This window comes from Rhyacophila brunnea, unplaced genomic scaffold, assembly GCF_057557595.1.
Source record: "Rhyacophila brunnea isolate RB1 unplaced genomic scaffold, BYU_Rbru_1.0 scaffold_2, whole genome shotgun sequence".
Taxonomy (NCBI): domain Eukaryota; kingdom Metazoa; phylum Arthropoda; class Insecta; order Trichoptera; family Rhyacophilidae; genus Rhyacophila; species Rhyacophila brunnea.
In genome coordinates this window covers 40,247,055-40,272,204 of record NW_028232859.1, presented here as the reverse complement: position 1 = coordinate 40,272,204, position 25,150 = coordinate 40,247,055, and the positions used below count along the sequence as shown (strand labels likewise).

The window sequence follows — 25,150 nt, the reverse complement described above, 5'->3', positions numbered from 1 at the left end:
ACTTCAAAAATCAAGGCTTTACATTGAAATGAAAATTTATAGAACATATTCAAACACCATTATCTTAGAAGGAGGTATCTTGACTTGTATCCCTATAGAAGTAAGGTATCGATTTAATTTTCTCGCGCTCACGATTTTGTGTGCATTCTATATCGCGTTGAGTTTTATTAAAATTACAATTTCTAAACCGTTGCGGAAAGAGACGAAGAGCATTATTTTGAATGTAGATGTATTTTTTTTTGTGAGGAGTAGACACAGAAAAAAAGCTTTTAATTCCTCTCAATAGTGCAGAGATATCTGCTATGGCAAGTCAACACGTATAGAGCACATGACGTAAAAGTATCGGCGCGCAAAAACCACGTGACGTAATAGTGTCAGCACATGCAGCGCTGCGACGTACAAGACTTGATAAAAAAGTCGCACTGTACGTTATGGATGTTCTTGTAATGCACGTTTTCGATGTGTATTTACAATTTCGACATTCATTTCCGGTAAGCATCATGCCTTTCGCGGAAATAAATACGACGGTATCTACTAATACAAAACTGAACATCGTGATCTGTCAATTATTATTTAATAAAAAGGGAAATCAATACACTTCAATGGATAATAGAATTACAATCGATACGTATGAGATAGTGCATAGGAAATGCATTGTGGATAGATACTATCTTCTGATTTAAAAAAATAAATAATTTAACACACATACTTATTACTTACCTAACTATCTAAACTTAAATTATATATTTATTATTGTATCCTTATTAATAATATCATCTGTATATTATAATATACGCCTTCAATAGGATTCCGATTATCTGAATAAAACTGTATTGAAGGAGTGACGGATAATCCGGAACTGCCAGAAACATGTTATTAAGTAAAACATGGGTGTCCAACCTTTGGACCTCATTATGTAAGAATAATTCAGTTTTTTTTTCAGAATAAAATATAATATCTTAAGTATACATTGGTTAAATAAATAGCTGCCATCTTAAATAATAGGCGAAAGCTGCATATTATTTTTCGCTATTTATGTACATACTTTGCGGATAATCAGATGAGATCATAATGTATTGTCCGTTAAGTGGTATACAATCTTGACGTTTTTTTACTTGGAATGGTACACTGTAGTTGGTGCTATTTTTATTCATTTTTTTTATAAACGTTCATAGACTTAAACTCTTAACGCATTCGCTGCTGAGTAGATAATGATTTTTTAATTAGCACCTTTAAAATGCACGTTACTTACATCGATCGGCCGCCTGGTCATTACGCGCCGTGTGCGTCTTCAGCGTCCAAAGTATTAATTAATATTACTCATACGTTACATCTTTTCATATTCGTGTCCTTCTCTATAGCAATGCCTGAGTTTTACTTAACTGAAGGCATTGGAAGTCCCGTAGTGTCCTTTACTTTGTCAGACGATCCCATAGACGTGCCCATTAATGACGAATCTTTAAAAAATATTGTTTGCTCTTCTGGCTATGTGGCCAAAGTAATATAGAACTCTCTGGAGATATGAGAGAGTCACTCCATCACGTTTATTTTTTTCAGAACAAAAATATTCTTCCTTTTTACCGTTCATAGAATCTATACAATATATTATAGTATGCGTCTTCAGACACACGAGCTTATAACGAATTTACAGGTGTAAAAAATAGATATTATAAATATATACGCCTTTTCAGCATTATTTAGTTAAAGAAGACTCTAATTTTGAATATACGCAATAGTTGGTTACTTACAATGATTGTACGAGCTTTTTTACAATACAGTAGGTACCTATCTAATCCCAGAAGTAATTGACTTTACAAGTTCAAGGATACAAAACCCGCATATGCCAGCAATTTTTATAAATGATTTTTAATTAATTTTATTTATCGCCATATAGCTTTTAGGTTGCCCGAATGTATTTCTTCTATTAACCCGATGCGTGCAGAGGTATTTCAGTGTCCACCAACTCGTTCGCTTTACCGCTTTTTACACATTATACCAGAGTTTCCCAAATAACGTTCCGCGATAAAAATATAATATTCTCCGTACTATTTATTATATCGACTCTAGAAAGGAAAAAGGGCGTAACCCTCAGTTTTTTCAAAATATATTTTATTACATAATAACATTGTACACAACTAAATACATGTTGTGTCCAAAGGATGTAAGTTGCAAATGCCGATTTGTTATAAAAATTTAGCTAGAAGTTTAAAAAAGAAAAAAAGAAGAAGGAGAAGTGACGTTACTTGGGAAAAACGACTTATCCATCATTTGTGTTGTTTTTTTTTTTTTTTTGATTAATTTAATAATTAATATCAGTGTTATGTGCTATTCAAATTTGTAACTGTTAGTGAGTCAGCCAGTGGATTCGACTGGCTGAAACAATGAGTTCATTATTATTTTTACATGTTAAATCTTGGTCATTTCTTAAGTTTGTTGCATCATCTTTATTGTTCCTTTCTAGTAGTATTCCAGTATATAAAACACTCTTCAGCCGGACTTCTAACAAGAAACACATATTGTACCTAGTAATATTCAACCTTATATTAGTATACCAGTAATACTATGTTATGTGATTTTGTGTTATAAAGTGGAAATAAAGGACAACTTTAAATATAATTAATAATATCTTTTAATAATTCCAACCCATAACATCAGATAAGAAATATAAAAACCAAATTATTAAATATGTACTTCAAGGTTATGTCAATTTTGTATTTTAACTTTGACCTAAAACCATAACAAAAACGTTTTTGTGCCTCCTGCAAAATTTGATTTGTATGGATTACGCCCTTTTTCCTTTCCACAGTCGATATCTGGAATCTGGATTACGAGATAATTTACTATTTTAACTGCACAACTCACGTACTGAACTGCTTTCGTAATTTTTATCTCAAACCTGCAAATTGCAAATAGACTTAGACTGTATACTATTGCACCTACCTACCCAAATACTAGGAAATGTGTAAAATGATGTGATTGATTACGAATATTATTCTCCGGGATACCTTCTTCAGTCCTTTAGTAGTAGCCGTAAACTTGCAACGTGGTTACACGCGCTGTATTAAAACTGTATTATCAATTTGTATTTTTTTTTTAATTATTGACATTTAAAATTTTGCATTAAATATTTATGGGGTACCGTGATTCTATTTAATTGGGAAACGTTGCATTATACGATTTATATTTTTCACAGGGTATTATTCAATGTTGGCTATCTCACGGTCGAGTGGCGAGTTTTTTTTTGTGTGCCGTGAGACGCTTTTTATAATATAAAATATAACATATCGCTTTTCAAGTGGACCATAATTGATTTAATTTATTCAATCGGTGTTGCCAGAAAAACTCTACGCAAAAAAGTGTATTTATTCATTGCGCTATCAAAAGCCGGGCCATTTTATCATCGGTGCATAATGTATAATAATTTGAACAGGTGCTTCTTTTAACGGTAGCCATCTTGAGAGGTGTGATTTTTTTCGTATCTAATGGCCATAATAAAGATCATAATATTATTAATGACCTATCTAATAATATGCTTATACATCTAAAATATTTCGATGTCTACGGTATTAATCAATGCTTACAATATAGGCAGTAGCAAAGAAGTTTTACTCGAAAGTTTTCATTATTAAACAAACAAAGCGAAAAATATAATTCTTCTCCAAATAAACGTCTTAACTTAGTGTATCATACTTTGGGCTAAACCCATTTAATATGGAGTATTAAAAATTATAACTAGTGACGTCCCGTGGGGGTAGGCAGTTCGTGCGTTGCATAGGGGCGACGAATGAAAGAAAAATACAAATATTTAATCTTTTCAAAGCAGTGGGAGTTTTCCATGAAGCAAACGATGCTGTCGCCTCATTATAAAGTACCTCATCAATATCTTAGTTTAAAAAGTAATCGAAACAAACAATCCTAACAACACAGCTATTATTATTAATTGTATTATAATACCCATTGTAGTACATATGATTTTTTTTACAAGGGTGTCTTCATACCTGTCAGCGGCAAAGGCCTACACGTACTTAAAAACTGCCACTGTTCGAGAGTAGGTTTCATGGAAGTGATTTTTGTAGGATTTCTGGTGTATTTCCTTAAGGTACATACCTAACGAATTTGCAGAAAATTTTAAACAAAAAATAATAAAATAAATATAAATAAAAAGGGGGTGGCATTCTAAATGTGTTTAAGGGTGGCACTTTACCTTGGGACGTTACTGCTTATAATTCAGGTTAACAAAGTTTAATATCTTATAATATAATATCAAAGAACATGTCTTCTACTATGCAACCTTCAGACGTTTAGTTTATATGATTTAATCGTAATGGAACGATTATATTGATAGATTTTATTGTAGTCATAAGAAACTTCATAAATTGTGTATCATTTTTTTTAATACCAAAAAATATAATCGTCTTCAAGTAGATGGTAAAAATAAATGTCCTAGTAGGTTGAGTGAATGGTTAACAACAACAACCATTCGTTCTCTATAAATATTTTTGATATTACGTTGACATTGTAATGATCCACATGAATATCATTTATAGAGAAAGCAGTGATTGTTTTCTATCATAGATGATAAACAATTATTAAGTAGGTTTTAGTCACCTTTCAGCATTTGAGGTTATTAGTTGCAAACTAGCTTACCTCAATTTTTTATTTGACAATTTTCTTGATTTATAGGTAGGTACTATGACATTGTATATTTATACTAATAAACTATCAAATCCAACTCTTTTTTGTTAAATAAAATAGGAGATAATAAACGGAAGTTTGATTGCGAAGTCGGTTATATTCATATGTTGTAATTTTTTATATATTTCGACCGAATTTAAAGATGAATTTATATTTCTTTTAATAGATTTTACGTAATTTTATTTCGCTATTTATTTTACATAATTATTTACAAATAGTATTGAAAAAATAAAGTATTATATGCAGCTAGGAATCTGCTTGATGGTTTTTGCAATCACCTCAAAATAGCGTAAAATGGAGGTAACCAACTTTCAAACCAATAGCCTCATATTATATTATATTCACTTTTTTATGAGTAAGTAATAACATTATATCTTTTTTATAACGGTGTAGTGAATAATATTTATAGATTAAAGATAAGTTGCTACTTATATATATCATTACCACATTTTTAGATTTTCTCATAAATAATTAGTTTCATGATAGCATTGTTTCTTATTATTTATAATCTAAGATTGTTACGAATTAAGAGAAAAAATGAGACCAGTATTTCATTGCACATATAATTCATAATGCATGCTTTTAACCTTGAGCCTATGTAGGTAACAATTAAAATAGTTATAGATAATAGGTTATTTAAAAGTATAAATATCGCAAGGTAGTTTTAGAATGTGTTTAATTACAGTTCCAGGTAACGCAAAATTATGATTAATCTATGAAATTATGACATATTGTGTGTCCTGAAATAGATAATATATTATCTCTTGCAATACCCACGTATTAAAATGTTAAGTTTTTGCAAACATTGTTACTCTCAAACATGTTGAAAAAAAACCTTCCTCTATGACGATTGACTCGTGATATATTAAGGTAAATCTGATAAAAAATATTAAAATTAATGATTAAGTACGAGTACATTAGCTGCAAATTTAATCTATTCAGGTTCCACATTGATGATTGAATTAGTTTTGAGATTTATTACCCAGGACCCCCTTAAAATTAAACACCTTGCACTAGTGGTACAATTCTAAAAGTTTTTTTTAAAGATATACGTTTCGTAGAGTAGAGTATATCACATAAAATCGCGACAGTACTTAACTAAAGTAAGACTTCAAAATATGCAACCAATTATTTTCCCAAAGATTATTATTATTTTTTGTTACATATCAATAATAAAAATCGTTCTGGATTCGCTATTAAAATATAGTACTAATATATTTTTTTCTAGTTAAACAAACTCTTCGGTTATTGTAATAATATGTTATATAAATTTACACTAATTAATATCAGTATAACTACTGTTTTCAATTGCGTAGGTGTATTAAATTTGACAATCAACGTTATGGTAAACCTCGAAACCATAAAACAATATTATAAATGTGCAGGAGGAAGAAACAACTGTATAAAATTAAATTGAAAATTGCAATTATTAATTTCAACAATTTCCTGAACGTAATAAATAGATTAGGAAAATGACTAACTATATACCACTTGTATAAAAAGTGTTAATATTTTTATGTGAAGGTTGATTTAATTAGTAATACTTATTAAAATTGTGATTATATTATCTACTTCTGTCATAGCCGTGCGAGAGATGCACTTAAACTCTTTTGTTTTAGCGTTGTTGGTGGTGGTATTACCATGTCATGTAATTATTAATATTCTTTTAATGTTATTGGTTGATATAATGCCTCATTTATAGTCTTGAAAATTATGTTGTAGATAATTTAAATGGATGTTGATTGAACGTTAATCCAATAGTTGCAGGTATTATAAAATCAGATTACACCAAGTAAACTGGTTCTTGAGAACCATTCTGGGATATTCATTGATTTTGTTGCTATTTGCTGGTAAGATTAATTTTGCTTCAATTAATGTACGTATAGTAAGTAAGTACCTACTGGGATTAATTCAAAGAAAGGGAAAACATCTTTTTATCAGGAATAAATTACTGTTACATTTTATCATTATACCAAAACTTATAGTCCAATATTATGAAAAAAACTGTTTTTTACTCATATGAAGGTGATTTAGACATCTGGTTTCAGTGTCGAGGAGTGAAGGTAGGCTGTTATGATTCGACATAAATAGTACAGTCATAGTTATTTGTTTTCATTGAACTAATAATATAATTTGTAGATGGAGCTGGTTGGATTTTAACATTTAATTAAACTCTGCCTAAACCAACCCATAATAGTTTAAGTATGCTGTAGAAAGGCGATGAAACAAAAATAGTGCACACTTTTTCAGTCATAGTTATTTTATTTTCGTTGAATTAAGAATACACAATATTGGTGGTTTCAGTTAGCTTTCTAAAGTTCATTTAGCCCTGTCTACCAAACCATAGTCGATAACAAATATTTTATAGATAGAAGAATATTTTTTTACTATTATCTAATCTAATGGATTAGGCAGGATTTTAAAAACTATCAAACACTATCTACATGTGGTCTTAGTTCAATGAAAACAAATACTTAGGTATGACTGACAAAGTTTAGTGTGCACTATTTATGGTGGATCTTAACAGCATACCTCCCCTCTACCTTTCGCCACTAGGTTATATAGATATCGTGTGATAATGAAATTGTTATTAGCATGTTGCAAAAAAAACCGAAAAATTTTCAGTTTTTGTTTACCTATATTGAATGGAAAAAGTGGTCTTTATAATAATTATTATAATCATACATAAATCTGACGATTGGGTACACAATATTACTAGATTCTTACCAACTTATTTATCTTTAGTTTCTAAAAAAATAAGTGAGTAATAGTAAATACCTTTTTCTGTCGGCGCATAGCCTTTTGACCCAATAATTGTTAATCTAAAATTTGACATTGTCATACGTGCTAATGCATAATGCATCATTATCACAAACTAAGATTATATTAGGCAATATTAGGTTGGGGTAGGTTAGGTTAATGACATCATATTTGATATGACATATCTGATATCATATTTTATTTATTTAAAATATTTTACAATGTTCAGCGGCAAATATATCGCAACAAAATTTCAAATCCTTTCACGTAAAAAAATTTGATTTTATATAATTCAAAATTGGATTAGTTATGAATTGAAATTTGTTTACAACATTTAGCTAATGATATCACATAAGTTGTTTATATATTATTATTTATTTTTAACCTTAATTCTAGACATTTTAATTACTCACATTTTTTTCACAAGACCGTTTGGTCTGCCTGAAAGAAATTCATCCATAGTTCACTCTGAGTGGCTGTAAGTCGCTCAGACTGTACTACGGGACTCATTACATGTTCATTATAGCTTCGTTTAGAGGTAGGCCGCGCAATTTCATACAGAAATCGACATTTACGATCGGACTGAAAAGTTGTGACGTCACAAAATCGTCACAAGAAATGCCGGCTGAAGGCGTGCATTTCGTGGCCATGTCATTAAGTTAGGTTAGGTTTGGTTTGGTCTAAAAAGAAAGTTATAAAATCTCATGGCAGCATCTGCGGCACATTTACCCTTTTAGATTACATGCGGTGTACCTAATACTCGCTCGGTTTAATCATATAAAACTTTCATTGCATCATTATAACGAAATTTAAAAGAAAACTTAAAAAAAACCTCACAAATACTCGACGTTACTATAATGGAAAACCGGTTCTGATCCTGAAAGAATGTCATGGTACTTGAATGGAAGCTATAAAACACTGCGGTCATGTCTACGCTTTGATAAAAAAGCTGAAGTATTCGGATATGCATCGTTTAACTTGTCAGAAGAATGTTGAACCGGTTTAGATCGGCCACAATATTGTTTTTACAATAAGATTCATTTGATGAATTTTATACCTACTGGCCGTAATGGGTGAACATTATAAAGTATCACTAGTTAAAATAATTAATCTAATTATATACTTATAAAGACGAAAACCTCCATAGTACATTGTTTATAGGTATTAGTTAATATGGCAATGCCAAACCATTTCCTAACCTTCAAATCGATTTGTTCTTAATTCAAACTCATGCTTAATTTTCGCGACTGACCTTCATCCGTATTCGCAGTTTATTATTCGGTGTTGCCTCAATGATCATTAATGCATTGCAAGTATAATAGTTATTGATAACTGTGTTCACGTATGCACTGAGATCAACTTTTTTATGAAGGGAAGAAAAATAAAACGGTACGTGTACCCGCACCTTGCCCATAAATGTCAACCGGCCTTTAGCCTTCTACCGTGAAGAATTCTGTTACCTTTCTCTATGCGCTCCAGTAAAATAAATACAGTATGAATTGAATGTGTTTACATAATAAATGATTATTTTTCATCTTTTATAACATGCATGCGCAACTTCAAGAAGGCATCTTGACTTTCTTTAACTTGAACAGGCGTTATAACAATAAACAACAACACGTCCTGTCTTTCACCACTACAAAGAAGTAATTTCCCATTAGTTGTGAAAATGATAAGCTTTATTTTGGGACCCATCGTCAAACTATGTTGTTATAGTCCAAAGATCCAACTGCGAGACGGTAATGGGAAACTACCCTTCATTTAAAACAGCAGGGATTCATATATCCTCTTTCTCTCACTCCTGCGACCAATCGTGAGTGATCAATACGAATCAAGTGATACAACAAGGTTACGCGAGCTTCCATATGGTTAATTTGTAAACGTTTTTCAAGTGAGCTGGCTAAGGAAAGAAAAAAAGGAATGGTTAATGCCGCCTGTTTAAAATCTTTATAAAATTACATTATATGTCAACTGAGAATGTACACGATGTTTACATTTTCTTGGGTCAACTTCTATCTGGCTATATTGCAATCGATCAATCCCGGAATCGACCCGTTGTTTAGGCATCGGTTCATTTAAATCTATTACGCTTACGGACCCAAAAATTACATACAATTTAATTTAATTTCATAACTTTGTGATGAAATTATAAATCAGTCGACGCTATTTGTGGCAAATAAACCTTGTCCGTAGGTATTTTGATTAGAAAACTATCGCTTCTTAATTATTTTCACAATTTTCTTTTATTGCGTTAACTTTCTGGTTTAACTGCATTGTATTATTCATTAATTTAATAAAACGCTAATTTTTTTAGTACTTATCCACTTTTATTATTTTTTTAAATTGGACCAGTTTCATCCGCATAAAAGGGACATTTACAACTCAAAGTTAGTAAGTACAAAAAATGCGTTTTATTAAATTAATCAATAATAATTATTTTCACAAGTCAAGGTACAAGTTAAAGAATCGTTCAGTATCGACTCCTCATCACTATAATTAATTGACAAAAGAGATACGCTATTTCCAAGAAAACTTATTAAACAATATTAAATCGATAATTTTGTTTCAAGAAATTACTTAGAACAATAAATGTGTCTAATAGTAAAACCTTTATTTTTAGTCGTTTTTTCTTAGTTGTCACTTTTTCTTTGAAATAAAAATATATATTTTAATTTTCCCATTGTATTTAGATGGGTATTGATCGATTAAAATATGTTTAAAGCATTAATTTGATGATGAATTATAATAAATTTCTATGATATTTAGGAGTATACTATTCAAATCTTGCAAACAGCCTGTATGGTTCATTACAATATGAAGTGTTTCGTACAAATCGAGAGCACAGACTGCTTTGAATAATGGCTGCTTCGCTGCAATCTGGATCTAGAATTTTACCGTCGGGCCGCTATGACCTTTATTTCATTATTGCAGATCTCTGCGATTTCGCGGCACTAAATCAAATCGGACGCCATCTATAAACCAATAAATATATCAATTTTATTGGATTTTATGATTAATTTCACGGCTATAGGAAATGGCACATTACGATTAACTAATGAAATATAAATACAAACTTACCTACGTAAACGTTTCCAAAAATCCATGTAAAATAGAGAAGTACCTATCTACGTACTTATTTAATGTATCAGAATTAAACATCCACAGAATTTCAGTAGGCATGTAGCTGTTTATTTCGCCATTTAAATAAAATCAGCGATGCACATTGGTGCATACCTACGTAATTTGTTACGGTATAAAATAATACACAACTCAATTAAAATTGCATGCGTTTTAAATGACATAATGATTTTGCCTCGATCCAAATTTGAGATTACCCATTTTCTTAAGAATAGATTTTTGAAACAATGTATTTTAATTAATTAATATTTACATTTCAATGCATTTATTCTTATTTTTGTTTTGACAAAATGATTATAAATTACTGATCGTCTTGTATTTTATTACGAGGGTGGGTCAATAAGTCGTTAGAAAAGCCGACAGGTGGCGCGACTAGTACTGTAAGTGGTTTGTTTTCATGCAGCGGCACTACCGATTGAGTATACTGCGAAGTTTCAATCAGATTGGTCGGGTTGTTGTGTGTTTCTCGTACATTTAAAAAAAAATTTGCTTGTGGAAAATGGAAAAATGGAAAATGGAGAAAATTGAGTTTAGAGCTGTTATTAAACATTTTAATATAAAAGGGTTAACAGCAAAGGAAATAAAAAATGAGTTGGATTTAGTTCACGGCATATCTGCTCCTTCACTTGCAACTATTTATAACTGGTTAAATGAATTTAAACGTGGTCGTACATCAACAAAGGATGAACCACGCTCAGGACGTCCTGTAGAGGTGACTACACCAGAAATGATCAATAAAATCCACGATATGGTGTTAAGTGACCGAAGATTAAAGTTGAGTGAGATAATTGAGGTTACAGGGATCTCAAAAGGTAGCGTCATTTCTATTTAAATGACAAATTGGGCATGAAAAAAATTTCTGCAAGATGGGTGCCGCGTTTGCTCACAGTCGACAATAAACGCAATAGGGTGGTGGCCTCTAAAGCCCTGTTGTCGCTCATGCAACGCAATCCGGATGAATTTTTTCGTCGCTTTGTGACTGTAGATGAAACATGGATACACCACTATACTCCCGAGACGAAAGAACAGTCAAAGCAGTGGATTGCGAAAGGCGAACCATGTCCAAAGAAGGCGAAAACCGTAAAATCAGCTGGTAAGGTTATGGCTACTGTATTTTGGGATGCACGTGGAATTATTTTCGTTGACTATTTGGAAAAAGGAAAAACAATAACAGGGGATTATTATGCATCTTTATTGGACCAGCTAAAAAACAAAATTGAAGAAAAACGGCCTCATTTAAACAGGAAAAAAATCCTCTTTCATCAGGACAATGCCCGTGTTCACACATGTTTACGATCAATGGCTAAAATTGAAGAATTGAAGTTCGAATTGGTCGACCACCCACCGTATTCGCCAGATTTAGCCCCCAGTGACTTTTTCCTTTTCCCAAACTTAGAAAAATGGCTAAGTGGACAACGTTTTTTTTCAAATGAAGAAGTCATCGATCGGACAAATGCTTATTTTGAGGACCTTCCGAAAACTTATTTTTCTGACGGTTTAAAAAAAATTGAGAAACGTCTAACCAAGTGTATTGAGCTCCAAGGAGATTATGTTGAGAAATAAAAAAAAAATACAAAAATAAAAACTGTTTTAATGCTTTTTTCTAAGGAATTATATAATTATATCGATTTTTAACTAGCTTCCCGACTAGCTAGACATTTGAAACTTTTAGAATATATCAGAACACGATGCCAATGGATTTTTTAAGTTCTTTTAGCCATCTTTAAGTATAATTGAATTCATTTTCAGTTAATTCTATTTTGTATGAAAAGTTATTTCGACAGCATTATTGGTTGCTAGGTCTGGGGTCTAGGTAGCAACTAAATTATTAATATATACTTGCGTTACTATGGAAATCAATATGAATGTCAAAATGACAGTATTATTTCTATCAAGTACAAATTTTTTTGATCGTTTAAGCTAGTCAAGTCAAGTCAAGTTTATATGATTCAAAAGAAAATTTAAAAACGTTGTATATAAAAAGTTCTTTTCATTTTGTAATTATTAATCTAAAAGTATCTATTTTGAGTATTGGACCATATTAGATTAAATCTATTACATACGAATTTATATAAATTTATATATAACAAAGTGTTTATGTTTATTAAAATAATGTACCAGTATCGCCAACTGTCATTCACATATAATATTCCAAATATGTCATAATTATTTACATTCTTTTTGAGAGAATGAAGATTGTAGAGGAATGTATTGTTGCACAACTAATAAATAAGTTATATAATTAAAAATTAACGTAGGTACAAAATTTCGCCATCACTAAAATATTTCTTTTTTATTGATAAGATATAAAGTACAAAAGGCCAACGTGTTATTTTTCACGCAAATATAGTGTAATATTCTGTCTGTTTATGAGAAGTTTTAAGCTGTTTTCGGTGTTGAAAAACGCTAGATTTTAAGCCATGCGCCAGATTTTTGCAAACTATTCAAAAATTCAAGATCTGACAAAGATAATCACTACGTTGGTAACGCTACTATTATACTTCTTATTGAAATGAAAATCACATTGATTGAATGTAATGAATTGATTGTGATTTTTGAAGGTTGGCTATACTGTATATCTGACTTAAAATGGCGCTCCTTAAATGGCTTGATATCATTTTTTGACGTAGCTTTACAAGAATTATGTATGTCAATGATATTCCCGACTCGTGAGTCATCTAGTTCCTACTAAGTAAATATTATATGGACTCAAATGTTCCGTAAAATTTAGTACCTGTAATATAAAACCATCACAGTCATTTAAATGTCGTAGTAAATTGTAAATGAATCATTTTAACAATATGTATAATTGGGTGCAACGTTATTAGTTGCAATAATAATTTATTGCTTACAAAATGAGGTGTGTAGTTGCATATGCAATGTAAAAGTTGAAGACATTTCTTATTATATTACCTACTTGCTGACTTTATTGCATAAACGTGTAAACATAAAATAAAAACGATTTCACTTCTATTTTCAGATGCAAACCGTGAAGCGTGACATGCGGCGTCGACATTGTGGTTCATATCAACAGACCGCGGCAGCGGCCCAATGAAGAAGACTGATAGCCTTGCAACACAATGGAAACTTCTCGAGAGAACATCTCGGGCGAAGAATTTGTAACGATAGTGTCAGTGGGAAACGCAGAAGTTGAAGCGAGTCCAAGAAAGCTATCAAATGATTCCAGAAACGATGTCGCTTTTGTCACTGTACTTTCAATCGGACAACGAGAAGCCGAGCAGGAAGTTATAGTTTATAGATTACCTGGTGAGAAATTAGGTTTTGGATTGAAGTTTGAAGGTGGCACAAAATCGGCGGAACGAGTTAGAAGATTGTTCATTCAATCATGCGCGGCAGAAAGTCCTGCTGGAAGAGCAAGAGCCGCTTGGGGTCCGCTCGTCGCTGGAGATGAGATTCTCAGAATCGATAGATTACCAGTTACAGCGCTTACTCGTCTGGAATGCGTGCGTTGTTTGACGGATTCAAATGTTGCTGTTACTCTCCTCGTAAGACACAGTCCTGAAGATGGTGAAGAGCTTCCAGTTGGAAATGGTATAAGTGGTACTGATAAAGATAGATCTGCTCTCCCACCTCCGGTACCACCGAGAAAAATACCAAGGCGAAATACAAAAGATGCTTCTATGACAGATGGAAGAAATCCTGTTAGTATAGACTCGAATCAAATGTCAATAGATGTTCGTGAAAGTAAAAAATCGGATTTGGCATCGAAAGGTGAAGGTCTTGATAATGGGCATGCTCGGAAAGGAAAACAATCTCCAGGAAGACCGCGTCGTTTTGTACCTGGTCACCCTCCACCACCTCCCGAAGCTCAAGTCTATACAGATCTTTTTTACCGTGAAAAAGAAAATGGTATTCACGTTGCTGAGTCAGAGTCTGACGATACTGGTAGTTCCATATCTACTGTTATAGATAGACTTAGCGCGTATTCCAGTTTTCCCGGTTCCGTTGAGAACAGTATCCCTTCCACGCCAACTCTTGGTTTGAAACATATGAATGTACAAAACGTATTAACGTGTATTGAGAATATGAACGAAAAGTTTATATCAGATATCCCTCCTGGGATTATAGAAGAGAAAATTAGGGCTGGAATTACTAATTCGACACCGAACACTCCACCGGTATCGAAAAAACCAAATTCAGGCGACAGATCATCTTTAAAAATTAGTAACGGATACTCAAACGTCCAGTTGATTAATGACGATGAACCAACAGCGACTGCCAGTTCTCCAGAAATTACAATAAATAATAATCAACGTTCTTCCACGGTTTGGGAGTCCTCGAATTATAAAAATAATGCCAGTGATGCGAACAACAATACGAACTTAAATAAAATTGCCGGAAAACCGGAACCGATCGGAATCGATGTGACGGACTGCATTATGAAAGAACCGGTTTCCGCGATCGAGCCTCCCAAGCCGCTTCCGAGAAATTTAAATAAGAAAAATATTGACACGCTCTCTTCGAAAAGCGATTATCCTTTACCGGAGAGCCCCTACGAGGACAACCTGTCCGCTACTAAACTGCATTGCATTGAAAGCTGGTTACAGGATTCTATTAGCTGCAAGGTTGTATCGAATGAACCTAGAGACGAGAGGGAAGTTGACAATGAGACTCCGCTCCAGCGTCCCGAAGCACTACCGAGGTTGATAGACTTCGTGCCGAAGATGCAGTTTGCGGGTAACGCCAATAAGGGCAACACTTCTTCTTGTGAAGTTGTCGTGGAGCCGGCTCACGATAAGCCGCTGCATTCCGCTAAGCAGATCGAACCGGAAGTCGTAAAACCGCCCGCTGCGGATAAAGAGCATAATCTACAGATCGTTATAACCAAAGATATGACCCAAGATTGGTTCTACAGCGGTGGTTCGCCTCAGCTCGAGCCAATTGGAGAAGACGATGAATATTCATCGGCGTGCCCCACATTGCTTTCGTAAGTGTTAATATTTACATACTCTATTTATATAATACCACTTACTCTTATATTCATATTAACTAGGGTATGAAGAATCCTGAGTGCCGGATTTTTACATGTTAGAATCTCTGGATTTCGGAATTAACTTTCCTATATAAATAAATAACTTATTTCCTTAAACTAAAGAATACTAACTTAAAGAAAATGTCATAATATGACACTAGCGATTTACATCTTCACACATTCCGTATTTCATTACTTATGAGAAAATCACATTCATTGTTTAGTTTTTTATAATTTAATAACACCAAACCGTAGACATTATTTATTTTTACTAGAATAAAAGAGAGTAGGTATAGCTTAAAGATTGTTTTAATAAAGTGTGCATTGATCAATGATATGACTTGTACCCACTGTTAAATTTTGACCATACTAAATAATATGATGTCTTATGATGGTTGTAAAATAATAGAGTTAATACAAATGGAAAACTTTTGATTGTAATTCTATATATATATATATATATATATAGATATATACCACAGCTTCTTAGACATTTTTACGAGACAGACACTATCCATTTTCTATATCCCCACAGTAGCCCTTCGAAAGGTTTATAAGGCTCAGATTGTGGGTTTTTAAAAATATATTTCTATACTTACCTATACATTAGTTTATTCAAATAATGTAATTTAAACCGATTATGTGTCTGATCATGTGATCAATATCATGGTAATTCCCTCTCTCATCTCATAATACATATTCTATCAACAAGATTTATTTTAAAACATTAATTTCTTACTTCGTACTTTATACCGATAAATATATTTTTTACATATTTTTCATTAATATTGCCTTTACCAATAATTGTATTTTTAATTTAAACATGTTAAAGCAATCAAAATATTGGATAATACCTATATTACATCAGACAGACAATGAGTTGTATAAAAGCAAAATCGCCACTGTCCACAAAAATTCTAAAATGACATAATGTAAGTACCTACAAATAATATTCTCCTTCTCCATATTGTTGTAACTTAACAGATGAAAATGCAATATCCCTGAAACCCTTGAGAAATGAATTTATAAATTGGGTTTACATGCAGTCATCACTGTCCACATGTAGTGACGTCATTCAAATCCGCCATTGCTTAAACCAGCCAATTAGGAGACAGCATAAAAAATTAGCAAAATGGCCACCCTCTAGGTATTACTTACGAATGATGAGATGCAAACTCACCACTGTTCGAAAGTTACAAGCAAATTCACCACTGTCCATTACCAAAACATTAAATCTAGTCACTTGGATTATATTAAGTTTAAAAATATGTATTTCTGCACCATCTAATATCTATAACAGTTCACTTAAAACTACCATGTTCGTATAAACTATATAGTATTAGAATTACACCAGCATCAGTTTTAATTGATTTCTCATGATATGACTTTGAAGGACAGTGGCGTTTTTGCTTTCATACAACTCCTGCATGTTCAATCAATGACATTTTATATTAAATTGTCATACTCATAAGTAAAATTGCTTATATAGTATTAATTAATAAAAAAAAAACATAATTATATGTATATCTCCCATTATATCATTTCCCTAATTATACAGCCGTCGTTGCAATTATAACATATAAAGAAAATTGATGACCCCGTCATCGCGAAAGGCAGTCTGTGCTGAGCTGTAAACTTTCCAAATTTGGTAACTTTTGACATCTGTTATCCGTTTAGGAACTACTTCATGACAAGTGAGGCGATAATTTACTTCTAATGGGATTTTATTATACGTTCGATTTGCTTTGTGCCCACACTCAATCTGTCACATTTTAATGTATGGTTTTTTCCTGTTTTCTAGTGTTACATTAAAAACAAGAGACGAATAAATTAAAAAATAACGTTAATTATTGTCGAATTATATATATATATATAATTTACGGGATTTCATTACACCTTACTATTGTATTCAGAACGCACAAAGAAAATAAATATGATGATATCTGGCATTGACCCAGGTTGCAAATTTCGTGAATATTTTACTTGGTTATAGCTACAAATAAAAAAGATATGGTTTTTGATGTGCGTTTGGTTCTTGTAACCAACGAATGCCACGTATCTATTCATCGATAAAAACCTCCTCAGTCAATGTAGAAATAGTTCTTAATAAACTATAATGTTTATTGTCCACATTTTCAACTAGTTGTTGGATTCATCAGACCGTCCAACCTGATCGCCACGACGGCCAATTTTATTGCATTTAGAAAATTTGGCGCTCCATACTGCCAACGTGAAGATCTCTTGAATTAAATGTATCGTCATTTTTGCATTAACTTTTGTTTCTTGTCATTACAATTTTGCCTTACATGCCCATCTCTCCCATCGACAATCTCAACAGTCATGTAAATTCAGTCCTGAATGCATAGTCTTGGGTGACTGATCTTGAGATATTCCCAGTCATAATAAAAAAAAATGATGGTCTACGTCAAACGTAGGGTCCTGTAACGCCCGATTAAAACAGTGTGTGAAGCTAATAACTTAAATGTTCATATTTTCAATTAGCATTTTTGCGTATCATTTTATTCTCCAATTATAATTCTGCAAGAATTAATTATTATTATAACGTCAATCAAAAATTGGTAACTACTATAAAATAACTGTGATTACTGTTATTTGAATATTAAATATATCGGCGAAAATTTAATACAAAATGAAATTAACATTCGTAATAATATTCAAATTTAGAATTCTATTAGTGCATTGAAAATAATGATACACTTGTTTTAGTCTATCTAGCGTAGCGGCATATCGAAATAAATTGTGCACTTTTGTATAAAAGCTTTAACTTTCACATGGTGTTAGACATTTATTGTCAAGTGTAGTTTATTATTGAGCCATTTCAAAATTTACACAGGCGCTCCTGAATTGCAAGATGACAGAGAAATTTAAACATTCTGCAGTTTATTATAGTATGATTTCATTGATTTTCAGTTTGGACATGCATTTTATGCCGCTGAATACAAATTCCAAGCTAAACATAACATTTTCAAGTGAAAGTACATACAATACTAAGATCGTGGTAAAAAATTAAAAATTTGTATAATTAACCATCTGATTTGATTAAAAATTTTGATATAATATTTTTTTGGTGCTAAATAGTAATTCGAAGTTTAAATACTTTAATAAAGCAATGTTTTAAAAAGTGTAAAACTTATTTATAGTTAGTTAGTGTATAAATAATCATTAAATCGTTTCAGAAAAAGCCGCCATGCGCCTCCATTTATTACATGCCTAAGCTGAAAATTAATGAAATCATAGTAATAATTATAGACAATTTATTTTTTCTTCGCCACTTTAGAATTTAGGAGCTCTTGAGTAATTTTTAAAATGGTTCAATGTCTTTAATATTATCCGTAGGACATGCCTATTCACTAAGCTCATACATTCGTAAAAAAGTGCACAATTCGTTGAATTTTTTGAGCCAAGCAAGGCTTAATCGTAGAAAACGTATTATAAGAGAAGATAGATTCATTGCGTAATATTATAGTATGGGTACATAAGTATATGGTGAAAGTATACGGCGCAATTTTCGGCTAGAAAATTCAATAGGTAGACCCATTGTACTGTATTGTCAAGTTGTTTACAGCCATGCTTTTGTTTTTATACAGTTTTTTTTTGCAATGATTTCACAGAATACGATAGTTGAACTTAATGTAAATGAGTTGAATTTATTTATTATTTATGTATTTTAATGTCTAAATAAAAATAATTATATTTCCTAGAAAATATTACTTGCATAAATTAAGTGTAGGTTGCGAAATCAGTGTGATCGCCATAAAGTCTTTTATTTATTTTTTTACTTAAATAGCGGTATTTTATGCAATTTAATTTATTATAATTTACATATTTTATGACACTCTCAGTTATTATTTATTTAATATTAATATTATTTTTTTTATTTTGTGTCCAAACCTATATTTGACCATAAAAGTATGAAGTATAATAATTTATGTTATATTTAAAACGTATAATTTTTAATTGCTTTTTTATGGTCTATGCAAATTTTTTTCCATCTTTTTAATTTATATTTTATAAGGTAAATTAAAAATAAATATTGCTAATTCGCCTTGTTGGATGGGAAAAATAATCAGGGATCTTTTAAAAACTATATTAGTCGTAGTATATCTTTAATTTTCATCAAATTTAACTGATTATCGTCAAATATATTCAGATAATAAAACTGTCATAAAGGTAATTACGGATCACAACATGTTGCAATTTCTCAATTTTCTCCAAAATTACGAGTCAATTACAAACTACGTCAAATAATTTGCTGGATATATTTGAATATAATCTATTAAATTTTATGAAGATTGAAGATATACTACGACTTATAGTTTAAAGATCTCTGAGTATTTTCCCCACCCAACAAGGAGAATTAGCAATATTAATTTTCAATTTATTTGTGTTGACAAAATTATTATTTGAAAAACTACTATAACCACGGATGTCTGATGTACCTATCGCACACTTACGGTTTTATTCTGAATGACGTTTACAACAATACTCTTTTATGGTATTAATATATTTTATGTGGCCATTAAATTTTAATTACTAAGATGAGAAAAGACAGGATTTAATTATTATTATTATTATTAATAATCAAAGAGATCTTCATGTTCGTAGTTATGACGCCGCAAATTTTCTAAACGCAATAAAATTGACCTTTGTGGCGAATGGGTCGGACAGCCCGATGGGTCCAACAGCTAGTGTGATCGACTTAAGCAGCTCTTCCCTTTCTGTACCTACACATTTCAGAATATTACCAGATATAAATTTGAGACATAATATGTATAATAATACCTATATGTATTCTAAGGTGCATGTCATGGGTCGTTTATAAACCAACAGATGAATAATTAATATATCATGAAGCGATATTGAGTTTCATCTACAGTACCTACAATATACCATATACCGCACTGTTTGTGGCATACAATTCGTTTCTAACAGACACGTATTACTGATTATTGTGATTTATTATTACAGTTTGCCATCCTTTATTAAGCTTCTTCTAAACATCAATGTAGGTTACTAGTGTTCGACTAAATGTAGCCATCATTCTTAAATTGTGCAAAATGCGAGCTGGGAAATTAGCGTAACACGTAAACTGTTTACAGTTATCTATGAGAATTGAGGATAATATTACATCTTGCTCACCAAACCATAAAGCCACTCTTTTTGTAGGCCACGATTGCTTTCAATGCGATTTCAAATATTTGATCGAGATTTTATCTCAGCTGCATTGCGTACTATGTAATCACTTTTAATTGTTTTAACTCTCATAAATGAGTATTTAATTACAATAAAACTTATTTATTATTACCGATATCAAAACATTATTTAAAATCATATACGTGGGTACTTAAATCACCCAAAAAGTAAAGGCCAATTAACAGTAATTATTATAATTAATCATAAAGACATAATTATTTATTATAGTTTCAATAAAAACAATGCCGTGGATATTATACATGGATGGCCGATGCTCTGACATGTTTATAGCAAGAAATTGTCCTATGCGATTAACCACCACTCTGCGTTAAAAATGGAGAATTTATTTTGTTAATTTTTCGGGATGGTTTTACACTTTGATTTTTCGTGTTTTATGTATTTATACACTCGAAATGTTAAAATACTTTATTTTTAAGACTATGATCTTGTCTGAAGAAGCGACCTGCATTATCAAAAAAGCCACTGAGTTATAAGATGTACCTATTAGTTTTAGTCATCTAATTCTTTCAAAGTATCCTCATATGACGTACCTGCGTGTGGATTATATAGTAAAGCAGCGTTTTTAAACCCTTTTGAGTTAGCGACACATCAAAATTGTTGAATTAAAAATTTTGCTTGAAAAAATAGCACATTTTTGTGCACTTTTATCGAATAATCAAAATCGCGACACACCTGCATTATTCTTGTGAATCACTGATTGGCAAACACTGCCGTAGGTACAGCGTAAAGGTATACTGGCAGACATTCCACGAAAATCGTTTATAGCCATTTCAGTATCACTGGGATAGAAATTGTTATAGCACGGCTTGACCAGGCTACTATTAGTCCCAAATTAGTAATTAACGATTTTATCGTATTAAAATACTTTTTTTAAATTATGAGACAATTGTATAATCAGATATTTAACGTAAATAACATAACAGTATGGCGTCTGAAACAAGAGTCTCGTTATATTAGCTAGATTCTCAATATATATGTTGGATACTGAATAGACATCTGTTGTACTTGCGATATATCACAAAAGCTTCATAACTATCGACCCCATGATACGTACATCACAATTTATATTATTACTTCCTTCAAGATTGTGGGAACATAGCTAGTTCTTAAAATTACACATAAATCTAATCTATAATCAGTATTAAATCTAAAAGGTATCCCTTATTTATTGATATAAAAACATTCCTTGCTATATTAACAACATAACATATTACTGTAGGAATTTGGTCAGTAAAGTTATTGACTTACATTACATCGTATTGATTCACATCTTATATCTAATAATATTTTATAACAAAATCCATCAAATGCATTTCATAATACAAGAATATTTTGTTCTTGGGAATTTACCTACTTATTTTCCATTACAATACTAAGATTTCATTTCAAGTTTTATTATGATATTTTTTGATCAAACGGTAATGTTATGATATAAAAAACTAAATTTTCCACCATAAAAATAATGCATTATTTTCATCCCTTATTGATACGCCATTATTATGTGGGTAACACTACATACATGCGGTTATAGGCCTACAATAAAAGTTTTTGAAATATAAAATATTCTTGCATCTTCTAATTCCATCGCTTTTGTTTGAGACACACGCTAATTAATTCAAAATGTCTAGCGTAAGACTAGTGTACATACTTAAAAGAAGAATGTTATATCCCGTCATAGCAAAATTATTATTTGTAATTTATATAGGACAGTGATGGCGAACCTATGGCACGTGTGCCACTAGTGGCACGCGAGGTGATTTAGCATGGCACGTGATTGTTTTATGATAAAGATAAAAAAAATAGATACTCGTATAATAATTCAAAATATATTTTTTTACAGAAAAGTTTTAAGTAAGTACAAATAATAATATATTATTAAGAAATAATGTCGACATCGCCATGAGTATTTTCTTAGATTTTTAATAATAGTTTTACCAATCGATGCGCAAACGTAAACGACGAAATCCATGCTTAAATAACAGATTGTATTGTATCTATAAAAAATAGCAAGAAGATATTCTTCAAGAATAAACATTACGTTTAATTTGAATTGCATAGATCCGTCCTTAGGTTTTATGCGACACACATAATATTATCGCATTGACCTCATCAGGTGGCAGGGGAAGTCGCGCCGCGAACCTCTAATTTTAATCGATTTGCAATCATTGTACAATGCTTGAGACCACTATTATAGTGAGTGAATACCTCATCTGATTGGAGCAAATCTGGCGTCAATTTGTGCTTAAAGAACCAAACTAAGCAATACAGTAATACTAATTCCTATGAAAAACTGCTCGGTACGTCAGACAGTCAAAAAATTATATTTGGGTAATTTTGGCGTACGCGTACGTAAAAAGGTTCGCCATCCTTGGTATAGGAGATCAAATTGTTAGTTATGTTACCTATTGAAATGTAATTTAAAAAAAAATGAGAATTTCAGTTGTCATTTGTTACTTTTTGCGTTAACAGGGCATTGTACTTATTTGCCCGTCATATCGAATTATCATTTTTTTTGCGTTAGTGACATCGGACTATTAAATTACATCGCATGAGTCAATAGCATGTCATGTATAACATAGTTTTAAATGTCTCAATAATATGAACATTCCATTCTTGAATTACTAATAATTAAATAGCACGCCATACTAAAATAAAGTGGATAATAAGTAAGGGATATTTTAACATTATTAGGATTATTCACGGTTGGCTACCAATGCGAAACCAAATGTAACACGTTTACACTGTTATGCTACAGTACGCTATGTTATGTTGACATATTAGAAAAAAAAGAGATTTAAGTATAGAATTCTATGAGTGCAGTAATACTAATTACGTACAATCAATCATCTTTGATTATTATTGATTTCTAAATATTAAATAATAACAATGACGAAAAATATTATTAATAAATTAATTGTAAATGTATGATATCTATCCATAATCCTACTGCTCCACTAGAATCATATCATTTATTTTTAAAAATCTATTTTGTAATTTGAAAATAAACAATGAAAAAAAAGGTTGATAGACACTGCTTTGTATATAAAATAATATGATAAAGCAACTAATAAATAAAAGTTCTGACAGCAATTTTAAGACTATCGTGTGTATGAATTTTTAAACAACTTCCACCCCTGAAACTGATTTTTATAGTTTTAGATATTTTGGAAATACGTAATTATTGTCTTTCGTTACTGACTACTATTCGTGTATAGTTTATATAACGGTACTTTAAGTAAGTACTTCTTTCACTCGCCAAAATGTGGAATACCCCTCATAGTGATTTTATTAAGTTTGACTATTTCTGTGATTGTTTTAGTACTACTACTATTCTACTATTTCACTACCTAAACTACTGTATTAATTTGGTTTGGTAGCTTGTAGTTTCATATACGTATATATAAAAAAAACAGATAAAATCGTATTTGTTGGTTATGAATTAAATTTCAGTACCTATGTTTATTTCCGAATTATATTATAGAGATTTGATGATTATTAACAATACATCATTTATTGTTAGGTACTTAAGTTTAAAAGAACAAGGAACAATAAAGACACACAGCAATAAAGTAAATGCATTTATAACGTGAATAACAAAATTATGCAACAGTTTTATGAACATACTCTTTTATTAGCTACCTGCACAATCATAATAATATTCAGTGGCACATTTAGAGTCGTGGATTGACATTGACTGATTTTAAACCTCCTACGATAATAATAAAATACAACTCATAAATTTTAACTTTGAGAGTTACGAGTTAACATTATGATGTCCATTTCTCTTTCCTATAATCACATCATGTACTTACTAAAAATATATATTACTGAAGAAGAAAGTGATAAGACATAATAATGTTAGTGTTTGTGTTTTTATGTTATAATCCCCTTTAATGTTGGTTACAAGAATTATGTTATGCTTTGGATTTGACGCCCATTTTAAATCTTCTGTTAAATTGATTGCGTCAACTAGAGAAAATCGCCGCTGATAACATTAATATTAAATATTGTTGTTTTTGATTAATTTTAGTGACGAATTAACCCGCCATCCTCCAGCCGGTGATTCAGGAAGTGACAGAGAAGCCAAGAAATCTCCTGTTGTCAGCTCCAGAGAACCTTCCATTGAATTAACTCCTCCAGATAATCCGGTTGTTGTTATTCAAAAAGAGAAAAATACAAAGACAACGCCAGAGCTACCAATAAAGAAAGGTATTTTTTCCGATTATTATTGTCACAAATATGTTTAGTTACACTACTTACAAGAAATATTAGAGAACGTCTTATCCTAATGACATGTAAAGTAATTACAATAATATTGTCTTTGCCATA

At 31.3% G+C, this 25,150-nt stretch overlaps 1 protein-coding gene across 1 annotated transcript in view; it reads left to right on the top strand.

Moving 5' to 3' along the window:
- Nucleotides 1–25,150, top strand: part of LOC147072312 (uncharacterized) — a 173,835-nt gene that overhangs the window by 97,347 nt on the left and 51,338 nt on the right. Inside the window, exons 2-3 of the mRNA XM_085947452.1 lie at nucleotides 13,574–15,541; nucleotides 24,852–25,030. Of these exons, the coding sequence (XP_085803578.1) occupies nucleotides 13,674–15,541; nucleotides 24,852–25,030 (2,047 nt within the window). The 5' untranslated portion in view covers nucleotides 13,574–13,673. The remainder of the gene's footprint in view (nucleotides 1–13,573; nucleotides 15,542–24,851; nucleotides 25,031–25,150) is intronic.